At 36.9% G+C, this 15,947-nt stretch overlaps 1 protein-coding gene and 1 pseudogene across 2 annotated transcripts; one reads left to right on the top strand and one right to left on the bottom strand.

The window, feature by feature from the left end:
* Positions 1 to 4,408: 4,408 nt before the first annotated feature.
* Positions 4,409 to 8,968, top strand: LOC122291458 (protein FAR1-RELATED SEQUENCE 5-like). 2 transcript variants are annotated; one of them, XM_043099179.1, is made up of 6 exons: positions 4,409 to 4,872; positions 5,722 to 7,759; positions 7,895 to 8,082; positions 8,197 to 8,286; positions 8,376 to 8,468; positions 8,551 to 8,968. In XM_043099179.1, exons 1-6 carry the CDS (start codon positions 4,837 to 4,839, stop codon positions 8,617 to 8,619), a joined length of 2,514 nt encoding a protein of 837 aa, XP_042955113.1. In that variant the 5' UTR covers positions 4,409 to 4,836; the 3' UTR covers positions 8,620 to 8,968. The 2 variants fall into 2 exon arrangements, with proteins under 2 accessions (XP_042955113.1, XP_042955112.1); XM_043099178.1 differs by having other exon boundaries at positions 8,376 to 8,968.
* Positions 8,969 to 13,308: 4,340 nt separating this feature from the next.
* On the bottom strand, positions 13,309 to 15,664 carry LOC122291316 (annotated as a pseudogene).
* Between the last annotated feature and the right edge of the window lie 283 nt (positions 15,665 to 15,947).

Genomic DNA, 15,947 nt, shown 5'->3' with positions numbered 1-15,947 from the left:
ATGCTTTGGTGGTTCAATAGAGACCATGCATATAGGATCCAGTAGCAGATCAGAAGTTAATATTATTTCTAGGAATCAGATCGAGCATGTCAAGAGTTTGTGGAGGAAATCCATTATCTTTAGAAAATTATCCCTTCTTTTTCAGACAAAACTCAAAATCCAGGCCATCTATCATAGAACCTAGCTACCAATTGTGCGGGTACGTGCTTTCCGAGATGAAACTTTGTGCAACTAGGAACCAAGTATATATGGGGCCAGCAACCAGCTTATGTTTAGGACCGGACCCCTTCTGTGCATGCGTTCTGTGGAGCATGAAAGTGAATTCCACTTCCATCCCAAGGATATATGGTGCTTGCATGCTTTACTGCCAGCTAGCTATAATTATGGCCGCTGGCCTGCATAATCTTAAGACCACGATTCTGTAAAGTTCTTCAGGGTTTTTATTTTTATTTTTTCCCATTCCTCATAGTTTTTAATAGCATATACTATAATGGGTGGGAATGATAAATTGGAAAATCTTGTGGAAAAGACCTTATAATAATTATAATGTCTAGCTAGTGCTTTTACATTAACTGATTCAATTGAGCGTTGTATCAGAAATATATTTATGGCAAAGGGCTGTTATTCTACGGAGGCTAGCTATTTGGACTCAGTCTATATATATATATATATATCTGTTCGATCCATTGCCTATTGACTCAAAAAAGGAGGGTACGTAACTTTCTTGAACGTCATCATGCTTGCTACCTCCACTACTACTTGTAATTCCTAGTTCTTGACAATTTGTGTTATCCGACAAATCTAAAAACTGTGCCTTCCGACAACGATGTCGGCCCCAAAAGTCAAAACATCGTTAGCAAACTTTCGTTCCTGCATTCCTCACCATGTGTTTACTGAAAAAGAAAACACATCAGTTTATTGCATTTGTGCCAATAAGATACGTGTAAGTTTTTACAACATGCCATCTTCATAGAATTAAGAATGTTGTTATTATCCAAAAACTTCGTGAATTGGTGGATTTGAAGACTAGTTACATCAGTAGACGTAGCTTTCGAACGTTTTACACCACAAAACTGCCACCAATGAGCTAGTGTCGGTACGTGTCATTGTTCTATGTATCATGTAAAACTCATCATGTGGAAAAATGAGTGGTAAGGAGAGAGGCCGATCGAGCTTCAAGAGGATTAATGACGCTGCAAATCATTAACTAGAATAAGCTCATGTATTTCATGCAATATGGTTTTGGCACAATAAATATATATTTACTTGATGATCAAGTCATGGACGTCATCGTCAGTACCTTATTATATACCATTATCTCATGTAAATCATGTAGTGCCTATGATGTCAAAGCAGACAAAAACGAGGAAGAAGAAGAAGATCATCAAGAAGTAACGTCGTACATATATATATAGTGTAAGCTAGAGAATTAATAATATATATATATATAGCTAGCTAGTGTGCTAGGTCATGTTCATGATCCCAATGCACTATTGGCTGCTCTCTCCTTTCTTCCAAATAATTAAGACGTGGAATAACTTAATTTGGAGATCCAACAAAATCATTATTATTATATCAGCAACCCAAAAACGAATCAATCCTTATTCTTGTCTCCGTGCGCCAAAGCTATTATATACAGAACCTTCCTCCTTTATATATACTTATTCTGATTTTTAGGTAAATTAGGAAAAACAATTTAATTAGTTTCACTTGTAGAAGTGACATCACGTACGCTATATACATGCATATATGGAGAAGATCGGTCGGTAGGCCGCTAGTTACAATAAGCTTTTCATGATAGGCCGATACTAATTCTTGATCTGTTTCGATTCTATGTCTTTTTTGGGTGGGGTGGTGACAATTAACTTAAGGCAAACAATCCATGATCGGGGTGCGTGCGAGAGAGAGATGATCATGATGATATGCCTCTCCCTCTATTTTATTCTAATTATTACAAGAAGTCCAATTAAGGTCTCAATCATACTATTATATAGTGGGAGATGGTAGGAAAAACACAACAAATTAAGAACATGCACAAACACAGTCATATATGCTAATTATTAATTAAAGATGATCGTGTACGTACACGTGCAATATCATTGGTTTGTGATCTGATATATATTTCATGCTCATGTACGTGTATGAGCATGAAATATATATTAACCATTAATTCAATATCTGATGATCTATACATTAATTATGTTATCTATGAATTATTGTGATCGTTCCGTAAACAAATAGAATTGATGGGATGATCTTCTGGGAAGTCGAATCATGCTCCTCCAAATTAAACATATATATAATTAGAACTTGCATTATAATTGGGTACGTACTAACTACTATTGTCTCCATGACGTTGTTTAACATATATTAAAAAGGTTCATGAGCTTAATTCATTTCATAAAATCGATTTAAAGATAAATATTTACTTTAACCTTATAAACAGGACGAATGAAAGCTCACACTACTTATTTCGTAATGAGAACAAACAAAAATACAGGCTTGCATATGAAGAAAAGTGTTAAAAAATAAATCTCACATTGCCTATGAATAAGATGTTGAGCATGTTTATAACGGTTGAGCAAACTACTAATTTATTAGAATTGGTTTGATGAGATGAATTTCTTCATATAATGCGCATATATATATATAGGCAAAAATTCAATGGAGCCATCAAAGTGGAAAATATAAATGCGGGGAGTCGACGTACAAACAGTTATCAGTAATATTAATTCCACGTAGGATTAAGCACATGAATAGATCAGACCCATATATATATATGCCAGTGCTTTCCATACAGATTAGCATTAATGTTTTTACATCGGATTATATTTAATTTTCTAAAGGACTTTTCTTTAAGTAGTTCCCTGGCGAGAATTTATTGGTACTAGTTTATGTGTCATGTGCTTTTGATCTTCTATATAGGCTTAATTATATATAAACGAAGGGTAGGGGAAAAGACATGCAATATTTATATGCGGAGGATCGACAATCGCTGTCTCATAATCGAAGCACAGTACTCCTTCGAGTGCAGGTGGCGTCCGTCCTAGTGCTTTCCATTTAATCGGCATTAATTAATGTCCTCAATTAATTAGTATTTCATATTGATGAATAAGTAATGATACATACAGTCGTAGAGTGTGTAAACATCGCGTAAATACTTTAAAAAAGAGTAGAGTTCACGATTAAAAAATTAGTTTTTTTTTTCTTATGGATCCCATGTTAATTCACTTTTTTCAAAGAGAGTGCAGTGCACAATCACGACTGTAAATATCATTTCTCTTGATGAAAATGATGGCCCCCACAGTCATCACCACCATATATAAGAAAATGATTACATAAAAATAAGAGTAATGTTACATACAGTCACTTTTGCATACTCTCTACGTATTTCATTAATGTGATTGACTGCATCAATTTTTTTTAATCCACAACTAATCACATTAATAGAGTGTACAAAAAAGTACGTAAAAGTGATTGCATATAGAATTTTTATAAAAGTAAACCTACAGCTAATTTGACTTGATGTGGTATGTTAGATTGTAAAGTAATGTTTATTATAAAATAGATCTAATGAATTTTATAAAATTATGTTAATTTGTGTGTTTATTTTATATAATTTTTTTATATCTGTAATAATTTTATAAAGAGAGATAGAGAGAGAGGACTTTACGTCTAAAAGAAGGAGAAGAAACAAAGGGATTTATTTACTTCAGATTAGGTTTAGATAATGCGTTTTCTTTATTTTTTGTTTCTGTTTATATAAGAAAAGTGAGATGCGATAATATTGCGTGTCTTGCTAGCTTGTCATGCAAACTTTGGGTCCAATATTATAACTGAACAAGCAATTAAGAAGACATGAATGCGACTTTGTAGAAACCAGTCGATCATCGAGATTGATATAACTACTTGATGTTGAATACGAATAATTGATTATATAAATCGTAATTATATATATATATATATATATATATATATATCCATTTGCAAGCATATATACAAAGAACAGAAAAATTCCCTTAACGTACGTATCTTTATGTATGAAAATCTATATCAATTGATGCATATATGCAATATATATTCGTACGCTCTTTTAATTTATATATGAAAATTAAAAGCATGCATTTAATTTCGAATTATTTATTAATATATAGCTGACATCACAAAATTAGAGACCCCACTTTGACGTACGTACGTACAACGTCGTTTCAGCCACCAGTATCACCAACAAATCCCAGATCATTAATTCTCCTTTTGTTATTCTCATGTATTTCTGAGGTCATTTTTTTAACAGTAGTTCTATACGCAGTCGCCCGATGTAATCGGGATGCAGTCGGCTGACGTGGCGTTGCGCCACGTCAGCCTCCATTTATTAAAAAAAAAAAAAAAAAAAAAAAAAAAAAAAAAAAAACGAAAAACGAAATACGAATGAAAACCAAAACCGGTGCAGATTGAAAGCATTTCCGAAAGGATAGATTTCCCGCTTCTTCCATTCGCGAGCCCCCCAGAACTGAAAGGAGGAAGAAATCCGATCGGCGTGGGTGCAGAGAGCTGTTGCCGTTGGGTGGGTTGATTTCGGGGTGGTCCGGTCTGCGTTGGAGTGGGTCAAAGGCCTGATCTTGTTTGGGTCAGGTTGGTTTCAGTTGAGATTGGGTCAGATCCGTGGGCCATCTGCTCGGGTCCGGTCCGTGGGCCATCGCTCGGGTCAGCTTCGTGGGTCATCAGCTCGGGTCAGTTGAGTGGGCCATCTGCTCGGGTCAGATTCGAGGGCCAGCAGTTCAGCCCAGCATCTCGGGTCAAGGACGTGGGTGGTCAGTTTCGTGGGTCGGCACCACCATGGCCGCACCACCACGGCCGCACCACCACGGCCAGGTTCTGGTTCTGAGATGGATCCATATCTGCATGCTTCAAAAAAAAAAAAATACAGATTTTCATAATTTGTTTGATATATATGTGGCTCTGTTTTGTGGGATTTGAATGAACATGGTAAATATATATTGTTGAACGTGAATCCATAGAGGACTTTGAAAATGTTGTATGCTAATGTGGTTTGGTTTTGGTCGGGTTTGTGTCGTGTAGGAGGCCAATGATATTGGTTTGATGTTTTTTACGTTGGTTGATGACTACAAAATGTAAAGGTGTGATTCAAGTACAAAACCGTGGCTTTAATATTCGGTTATTGATGGCTTTAATATTTGGTTAATGATTTGAATATATATAAATATTTTTAAAGAAATCTTTGCACCATTATTTATTGGCACTTTTCTGTTGGATATGATTTGGTTTAATGAACTTGTTATGCAACTAGTTGGTTAAAGGAGTTTATGTTACAGATTTTACTTGTTGAACGCCATAAGAGAAGAAATTTTTGAATGGAACAATGCAGATATTTAATCAACCAAGATATAGGTTATTTCATAGGAAAGTTACTAATTCCTCATTGTTTACTTCCACTACCTAAATTATAAACTATTAGCATCAATGTATAGATTTGATTACGTCAAAAGTGGGCTGAATACATCAATCTCTGGTAATGAGTTTAATGAGTTTCTATTGTGGTGAAGCTTACATACAAAATTTTTATTTATTTGATAGTGCCATAAAATGATACCAGATTTATTATTTTGTTATGGTCAATTTTGGTTTTTTTTTTTTTTATTTAGTATGCCATTACCAAGTGTTTTCTCGTAATGTGGAGATAAAAGTGAACAACTTTTACAGGGCATGGGAGAAGGGGAAGAACATGCATTTGATAGACAAGAAGAGAGGGAAACTTCATATGGCAGTCCAGGTGAACGTGAAATCGACGATTGCACTCCAGGTACATCACATGTAGTGCCATCGTCGAAAGGTGATGATATGATTGAGGAGCCAAAGTCGGGCATGGAGTTCAATTCATTTGAAGATTTGTTTAGCTATTATAAGCAGTATGCTAAGAAATGCGGGTTTGGGGTGATGACACAAAGGAGTGAGAGGTCAGAAGATCAAAGTGTCAGATATGTTACTATTGGTTGTGCACGGGGAGGGAAGGCACGGATTAAGACATCCAATGTTGCCAACCCACGTCCGACGGGAAAGACAGACTGCAAGGCAAGGATAAATGCGTTGAGAGTCGATGGAAAGATGCAGTTGACAACAGTCAATAATTCACATAATCATGTTATCAGCCCACAGAAATCTCGCTTCTATCGATGTAACAGAGAAGTGAGTGAGACAGTTAAAAGAGTCCTTGACACCAACGATTTAGCTGGTATCCGACTGAACAAGAGTTACGGATCTCTTGTAGTTGGCGCAGGTGGCTTTGAGAACCTGCCATTTCTGGAAAAGGATTGTCGCAATTACATCGAGAAAGCCCGTCATCTACGACTTGGTGCAGGTGGTGCTGGAGCACTTCGTGATTATTTCTTAAGGATGCAATACAAGAATCATGGATTTTTTGCATTGATGGATTTAGACGATGACGGGAGATTAAAAAATGTTTTTTGGGCAGATCCACGTAGTCGGGCAGCCTATAAGTATTTTGGTGATGTCGTGACATTCGACACCACATACCTGACTAATAGGTATGGGATGCCCTTTGCACCATTTGTTGGTGTAAACCACCACGGGCAGTCGATTCTTTTAGGAGCTGGGTTGATTTCCAGTGAGGACACGGAGACGTTTATATGGCTTTTCCAAACCTGGTTGCAATGTATGGACGGAGTAGCTCCGAAGGCGATTATTACTGATCAAGACAGAGCAATGAAAAATGCAATTGCTATTGTCTTCCCAGAAACTCGACATAGATTTTGCCTATGGCATATACTGAAGAAGGCCCCTGAGAAGCTTGGGGCATATGCTGCATATAAAAGTGGGTTGAAAACCGAGTTGATGAAATGTGTATACGACACACAAACTATTGAGGAGTTTGAAAAATGTTGGTCCGTGTTTATTAATACATACCACTTACATGAGAATGTGTGGTTGAAAAGTTTATATTTGGAGCGTGCGCATTGGGTACCCATTTTTCTAAGAGACCATTTTTGGGCGGGAATGAGTACCACTCAGCGCAGCGAGAGTATGAATGCTTTCTTTGATGGTTATGTCCATTCAAAGACAAACCTGAAAGAGTTTGTCGACCAGTTTGACAATGCGCTAAAAAGGAAAATTGAGAATGAAAATCAAGCAGAGTTTCTTTCCTTTAGTGGCACCATTCCCTGCGTATCTAGATCGCCAATTGAAAAGAAATTTCAGGTGTTGTACACGAACGCAAAATTCAAGGAAGTTCAACAGCAAGTTATCGGTGTGCTTGATTTGGATCCATCTTTACAGACAATGGATGGTGTAATGAAGAGTTATTTGGTAGAAGATGAAGTTCGTATTCATGAGTTCACAAAACAGGTTACATATTTTGTGGATTTTAATGTCGATGACTGCAATGCAAACTGTTCATGTGGTTTATTTCAGATGAGGGGAATACTGTGTAGGCATATTTTGGCTGTATTCAAGACAAATGGTGTAAAATCATTGCCAGATCGGTACATTTTAGACCGATGGCGGAAGGACATCAAGAGAAGATACACGTTAATCCGATCTAGCTACGATGCGCAGGATGAGAGGCCAAATGGTAATAGACAATCAATTCTTCTGAATATGTGTTATGAGATGATAGATTACGCGGTGGAATCTGATAACTTCTTTGAAGATGCCAAGAAGAGGATACATGAGATGACTGGATTATATCGTCAGAACCATCGACCCAATTCTAGCGGCCAAACAGGTTTAATACTTTGTATTTTGTATTATTTTATTATTTTGTATTTTGTATTTACAAAAATGGGTTTACAATTGCTATTTATGATGGATTGACACCAAGTGTCGCTTACTTTTTTTATTATATTTTTGCAATGCAAAGTTTCGGAACCTGGGGTTACAATACTAGATGGGGCTGTAGTTGGTAGCTCACAACAAGTGAAGAGTCCACTTGTTGTTAGAGGAAAAGGAAGACCTCCATCTCTTAGAAGAGCATCCAGGATGGAGACAGAAATGCGGAAGATTAAAGCCAAACAGAAGAAAGCACAAGTGGGTGGAAAACGAAAACAGGTGCATGTTTTAGCAAGCTTTAATAAAAACTGGTCTATAGGGATTTGGTGTCATTATGATAAAGGTTCACTTATTTCTAATGACGTTAAAATTAACTATTTACTCCACTTTTAGCGAGATGACAATCATACAGTAGCTATGGGCACATATAGGAATTTATTTGGGCCATCAGAAGCAGATATAACCAATGATGGACAATTTACGGTATATTTTTAGATATAAGCTCTTTTGGCATATTTTTTGAAGGAGGTCAATAGGTGTCATTGTGATAAAATTCACTTATTGTTTAACAGGTCATGGACAGTAGTGGGACCACGCAAAGTGTTCAGCCTATGTTTTTTGGTAGTCAAGAAAGTGTTCATCCTATGGTTGGTAGTCAAGAAAGTGTAAGATTTCTCACTTATCTAGGCCATTTTTGTAATATTATTTATTATTTGATAAAGATTTGTTTATTTGGATTAATCATAGATTTTTTATGATTGGATGACACACAACCAAAGCTCCCTGGGTGGAGATGGGTCAGGAGCATTGATGTAATGATTTTGTATAATTCACAAAAGCATTGTATTTACAAGGAGGAGAGCTGGTGCATGTTTTGTACACCACAAGATGTGGTGTATTTTTCCCCTTTATGAACTTATTTGGGCAAGTTGGCTGTAATTTGTATATTTTGTATTTTGTATATGTAAATGACATCTGAGAATTTGTTCGTCAGAAAGGAGGAGGCAAGCTGAAAAATGTGTGATGTCAGATTCGGATGTATATACATAGATCACATTTTGAATTTGTGTTTTCTAGTCGGACATGATTTGATGCCAAAAGACTATAAGGGGTTATTTTTTTGTTGATGTGATCAAACGGTATAAAACGGATTCTTCACGTCTTTTGACTTGGTGCAACGTATTGTAGTTAGTGTATCCAACAGGTGCAAGAAATAACAACCAAATCTTTGTTAGGTGATGCCCAGTTCCAGTTGTGGTCAAAAGCCGATTGGGCAGGATTTGTCTTATACTCGTTGGTCTATTAGGAGTTGTCTTATATGGATTGGTCTATTTTCAGTGTAATAAGCTCTTGAGGTGTAATGAGAAGCCAAAGGCATATTTTTCGTAGTTTCTTGTAATCTTGTGTTGCCATTTTCTCAATTGAATACTAAGTATTCAATTGAGGTCAAAAGTTGGTATCCAATAATTCACTGCCTCATGGGTAATGGATTTTGCAATATGCTGATTCGAAAGAAACCCAAATAGGCATGCTAAGAATACTGGGACCACATAAAGAAATGGTCTATATACAATCAATTGAGGTTAAAGTCATTACAAAATTCACCTAAAATTTCAAATACATACACAAGTCCCAGGAAATTGGAAAAGAAATTGGCTAATACATACAAAAGTCCCAGGAAATTGGCTACAAATTTTAAATACATACAAAAGTCCCAGGATGAAGAAATTACATATGACACATCTAATACATTAACTAATCAAAGTGTCAAATACATCAAAAGGGGTTGAGTTACATGAGCTGAAGCATTGGCCGAGAGACATTACAACCACTGAAGATGGCAAAAAATACAGCACAAACTATTACAAAAAAAAGCCATGAGCCTTTTAATACTTTCAACGCTCCCTTGTACTTCTTCTCCAATGCGGTAAATTTGGCTTCCTCCATACGCAGCGTGTCATGAAGTACCCTTTCGTGTCTCCGTTCAGCTAACTCCAACGTCATCTTACAGCAAGTGTTTTGCTCACTTTGAAGATCAATCCACTCAAAAAAGCCACATTGTTTATTCATCTTATAGTTTGGACAATTGAAAAATCTTCTACCAAAAGATTTTGCTTTTCCCGAAATCCGTAGTTTCGCTTGGGAGCCACAATAGCAAAGTGGTCTCTCCAAGCTTGACCCGGAATGAGAAGCAGAACTCATTTTCTATCATAATATTGAAGTAAAAATAGCCCCCAGTCAAGAGTATATATTAAACAGTGTATATATGCATGGGAGAAGAAATATACACATGAGGATATGGCATAATATTTTGCAAAGAGATAAATTGTCTAACAGAAATATGTATATAAGATGTTGCAATTGGGTGATAATTTTAGACAAACAGGAGGATATGGCATATTATCCTGCAATGAAGATATATAGTAACTGATATTTCCATAAGTCTAAACAGAAAATAATATATTCAATTGAGCATCTGTTACACCAACATGTCAGAAAATACACAATATATAGTAGCACCATTCTCAATTTAATGTGCTCATAAACCCATCCACTTCAGTTCACAAAAAAACACCACATTCTAATTACCCACCAACTTAACCAAAGTGTCACAATAGACCAACATATTATAAGCACTTCAACGCCTCTACAGGGCAATTCAATCCCACAAAGCAATGTATATAAGATGTTGCAATTGGGTGATAATTTTAGACAAACGGGAGGATATGCAATGTCGATATATAGTAACTGATATTTCCATAAGTCTAAACACAAAATAATATATAACATTGAGCATCTGTTACACCAACATATATGGCACCCAATTTAATGTGCTCATAAACCCATACACTTCAGCCAGTTCGACAATGCACCACATACCAATTTGGGCCAACTTAACCAAAGTTTCACAATATACCAAATAATCATAGCACATAAACTCAAATTCACAAACTAAAAACAGAAATCAGATTTAATGCATCTACTGGGCAATTCAATAACACAAGATGAACAAAAATATATATAAAAATTATAGATCTAGTAACTGAACAAGACTCATTATACGCAGAAAAATTAAAGAAGCATACAGTATTATGATGAACTAGTGGACAGAGAAATCTTACCTTAATGCGAACAGACCGAACAGAAATGAATTTAGGGTTTCCACTTCTGAGGGGTGAATCGAGAGAGAAGCAGAGAGGGAGGGAAACGTGAATCCATACCAACAGATTCTAGTTCGACAACCAACAAAAATAAATGACAACCAAACAAAAACGAAAAATTGTAAGCAGAGGGATTTAGGGTTCGGAGTTCTCGGGATGAATCGAGAGGGAGTTTTGAGGGAGGAATCGAGAGAGAACCAGACCAATCGCAGAGAGTGAGAGAGGGAATCGAAAGTGCTTCGAGAGAGGAGAAGCAGTCTAGGATTCGAGAGATCTAGGGTTCCAATCGCAGAGGAGAACCAACCAGAAAAGCCATCTCCAGATCTAGGGTTCCAATCGCAGAGGAGAACCAGCCTGAGTGGGCCATCTCTAGATCTAGGGTTCCAATCGCAGAGGAGAACCAACCAGAAAAGCCATCTCTAGATCTAGGGTTCCAATCGCAGAGGAGAACCAACTAGAAACTGGTTCGAGAGGATCTAGGGTTCCAATCGCAGAGGAGAACCAACCAGAAAAGCCATCTCTAGATCTAGGGTTCCAATCGCAGAGAGGGAGAGAGGGTCTCGACCAGAAACTGGTTCGAGAGGATCTAGGGTTCCAATCGTAGAGAGGGAGAGAGGGTCTCGGGATGATCTAGGGTTCGAGACGATTTGGGGTTCCAATCGCAGAGAGGGAGGGTCGAAGAGAGGGAGAGAGGGTCTCGTGATGATCTAGGGTTCGATGCGATTTTGGGGTTCCAATCGCAGAGAGGGAGAGAGGGTTTCGAAAGTGGTTCGAGCTCGGGTCAGTAGAGAGTGAGAGAGACTTAGGGTTCCAAAACGGTGAGTTCTGTTTACAATCAAAACGGTGAGTTTTGATTTCACATCCACGTCAGCAGCCGACTGCACGCCGTTTACACCAGGCGACTGCACTCAGCATTTTTCTTTTTTTAACTATATATGTATATATATATTTATTTATTTATTTAGCTGAGACATGATATATATATATATATATTTATATATATGCAACTTGCTGTCTTGTTAGATCTAAAACGATTCTTATAATACTCCTTGGCCTACGACTATACATTAATTAATTTCTTAATCTTACTTTTATTTATTTATTTATTTATAAGCAAGTATATTTATCGCTATATATACGCACTTAATTCTATATCTGACAGAATATTCACTAAAACAAAGATAACTTATTATTGCTGCATGGGGGCATATAACTGTACCATTAAGTCAAGATCAAATTATATATATATACACACACATATATATACATATATTAGTGGACTTATAGCTAGCTAGCATCAAAAGATCATCAGAGAATATGGAAAGTAATATGCATGGGGCCGGCGGGCGGCTTCGACGTTAAAACTGCAGTAGTACCAGATTCCAAGGAATGGTTGATATTAATCGAATCACGTTCTGATCATCTTTAAAAGCATATTATATGAAACCAACAGTACGTACTGATCAGTTTTGTGTAAAAATTAAAAAAAGTTACGATGCTTTTCATTAATCCAATTGTGTAAATTAGAGAATTATAAGGTCGATCATGATGATTTTGTGTAATTAACGAAAATGGAGAGCTGATGATGATCTAATTGAGATTCAAAGATGGCTATTCTTCGTATTCGTAATCGATACATAAAGATCAAGTTGGTACGTAATGAGAAATTTTCATACATACATACATATATATTATATATATATATATGGGGTACCTGGCCTGTGCATGCGCATGAATATAGCATGCAGCTTCTATCTCATGTGTGCTCTTACTTTCCCCGGCCAAGAACAAATCTCCAGATTCTCATGTACATGATATTTAAAATTAAGTGACCTAGCTAGCTAGAGCCATCGGCCATTATCACAGCTTCTTGATGATGAAGAAACTATATAATTGCATGCCTTTGTATCCTAACGGATTAAGCTTTCATATAATATATATATATATATATATATAAAGGGATCGATCGATGTTTGTCAGATGCATGTGAAACGTCTAAGGATGATCTAGGGAATCACCGGCGTACTGGTATCAGATTCAAAAACTCATTGGTGCAGTACTGATCTCTTATAAGATTCATGATCATCGATCTGGCGCATTATAAATAAAAATATGACAACCACAGCACCATTAATATCATATATCAGTGGAATCTGAATCAGATGTCAGCAGGCAGTAAAAATAGAAATATTCCAAAAGTTATTCAGTGAGTCGACGTATAATGTACGTACAGCACACATGCACCCAGGCACCGAAGTCGGCCATGAGACGTAAAGGTAGATATCAAACTCTGATAATCTTTATATATAATTAGGATCGATTCTCATGATATTTAATCCATGCATTTCCTTGAAGTCTTTGTTTATTATCATAATATAATCTTACATAAAACACCCCAAACTCCGATTATATTAATTATAACTTTAGGAAAATAAAAACAAAGAAGAAGGAGGAGGCCGTGGAGGATGAGGAGGAGGAGGATAACAAAATGGGGGATGAAAAGACAAAAAAGCCCATCCCCATCCTTCCGACATAATTCCTATGGTTTTGCTTTGGTCTCTTGACTGGCTTTGATCATGGGATGTTCTAATGGGCGGGCCGGCATGCAGCTAATGCAGGCAACAGAAGATAGGTTTGTTGTTGGTTTCTTGATCTCCTTTACCCATTTGAATTTCATTAGCTGCTTCAACATCTTCGATTGCTGAAACTGATCCATTGCCATGAACTTGACCAACCTTTATAGCATCCGGTATCTCCTCAGCTTTATTCTCTACGCTTTCTTTGTGCTTTCCCCAGAGGACTGAGTAAAGGCCTATAACGATCAAGATAGAGCCAAGCACACTGCACCACGTAGTACATGACTTGAGAGAAATATTCTATAATGCATGCGTAAATCATATATATATGCACATATATACATGCAAGAAGTTAAGGGAATTAGGGAAAATTAAATTACCCTCCAAGGAAAATCTTCTCTGCCAGGATGAAGGACCCCAGAACGGCTACAATAATCATCATCAATGGGCTAAAAGCAGTTGCAAATACAGGTCCTTTCTTCTTTATCACTAACCCCTGGACATAGTATGAAATGCTTGATCCCACGATTCCCTGTATAGAAATTAACCAAAGATATGATCAACGAATGCTTCACATGAGAAAGACAAACTCGCCGTGTGTACAGACAGAAAGATACAGATGATCAGAAAAGTCTTACAGCATAGGCGGCAGCAAGGAGGTTCATGTCAAAGCCAATTTTCCAAACCGAGGGTTTGTGTTCCAAGACAAAGGTGACAGCAATGGCCTGAAGAGTGCCCACAAAGCACACCAATGATGTAAGAGACAGCTGATGATTCTTGTATGTCTTCAACGCATGTGTCTGATCATGAAAAAGTCACATAAAACATTTGTTACATGTTATTTCCCTCTAAAAGAAAGACCAAAAAAAAAAAAAAACAAAACAAAGCAAAACAAAACAAAAAACAGATTCTATTTCGCTGAACTTTTTGTATCACTTACTTGCAAAACAAAAAGACCAGACCAGGCAAGGGTAGCTATGATGAGAAAGATGGATCCCTTGAGAAAGTCCTTATCACTGTTTACGGAATCAGTTTCATAAGATTTGCGAGGAGACATGTACTTCGACCACAGCAAGTGCACTATGGGACCCTTGTACAAAGTCATTAACATAGCACCAGCCACTGTCACTATGGTTCCCACCATCTTTGCTTGGCACCTTACTTTCCTCAGGTTCAGCTTCTCCATCCTTAATTTTCAAAATTGCCCCATATAAAGAGCGAGTACTTTAGCCAAACTAATTATAAGGAAAAAATAATTTAATTAAAATTATGATGATCATTTTGGTTGCTTTTGATGAATACCGGAATATGACGGCCATGACAAACGTCATGGCAGGGAGCATGTTGCTAATTGCGCATGAGAAAGTTGGCGACGTAAATTTCAGCCCCGCGTAATAGAAGTTCTGATCAATCACGGGACTATAAAAAAAAAAAAAATCCACCTTTAGAGTTTTTAGATAAATGCAAAGAATCATGGATTAATTAATAAAATCACTACAACTTGCGCATATATGCCTAGAAAATCCAAAGAGACCGAAATTAAGAACCTCTCTCAAAAAGGGGAAAAAAACAGAAAGAGTAGAACCGAGAGTGAGAACATGACATGATGCTCGTGAGAAGGTTAATTAGCAACTAACCCAAGAAGAGCAAGGACAAATATCTGCATAAAGACCGGAAATGTTATCCTTGGCTGCTTTTTCCTGAAAGGATACAAATTATATTCCTTTAATATCAGAACTTTTTATGCATATTTCATACAGAATGAAAAAAAAAAAAAAAAAACAACTAAAAGCTAATTGTGTGCAGGGTAAGACTCAAACCTCTCAAACATGAAAGCAAAGGGGGCAATGGCAGCTGTTGCGAAGGCATGGCGATAAACCACTAGCACATAGTGGCTCATCCCTCTGCTGAGAGAAACTTTACTAATGATATTCATTCCGGCATAGCCGAATTGTAATGATATCATTGCAAAGTAGGGTTTTGATGCTTCGAGGAAATTGCTGCAGCCTCTGAGCTTCTCCATTTTTTTGTGAACGAAATGGGAAGGAATGAAGTTACTGATCAGAAAGAGAAGAGAGGAAGAACACCTAAATTAGAGGACTAGTGTTTCTCCCTAGAGAAATGTATGGGGTGGCTCACATATTTATATCAGTATTGAGGTACTACTGTTCATATCTAATGTACATGCATATGCATCCTTATGATCACTAAGCCAATACTTTCGAGGAAATTATATTCTCTGAGAAAAATCGATCACTAGGCAATTGTAATTGGGAGTCGTATCAGCAAACATTACGTACGCCCATATCAACATGTTTAAAAAGAAAGCTCTATTGGTGAGCCTGCAGCCACATATGGTCCATATATATTATTCATGTATTTTATTGATTTTATTAAGTTGCATATA

This window comes from Carya illinoinensis, chromosome 13 (assembly GCF_018687715.1).
Source record: "Carya illinoinensis cultivar Pawnee chromosome 13, C.illinoinensisPawnee_v1, whole genome shotgun sequence".
NCBI classification, from domain to species: Eukaryota; Viridiplantae; Streptophyta; class Magnoliopsida; order Fagales; family Juglandaceae; genus Carya; species Carya illinoinensis.
This window is presented reverse-complemented; position numbering and strand designations above follow the sequence as displayed.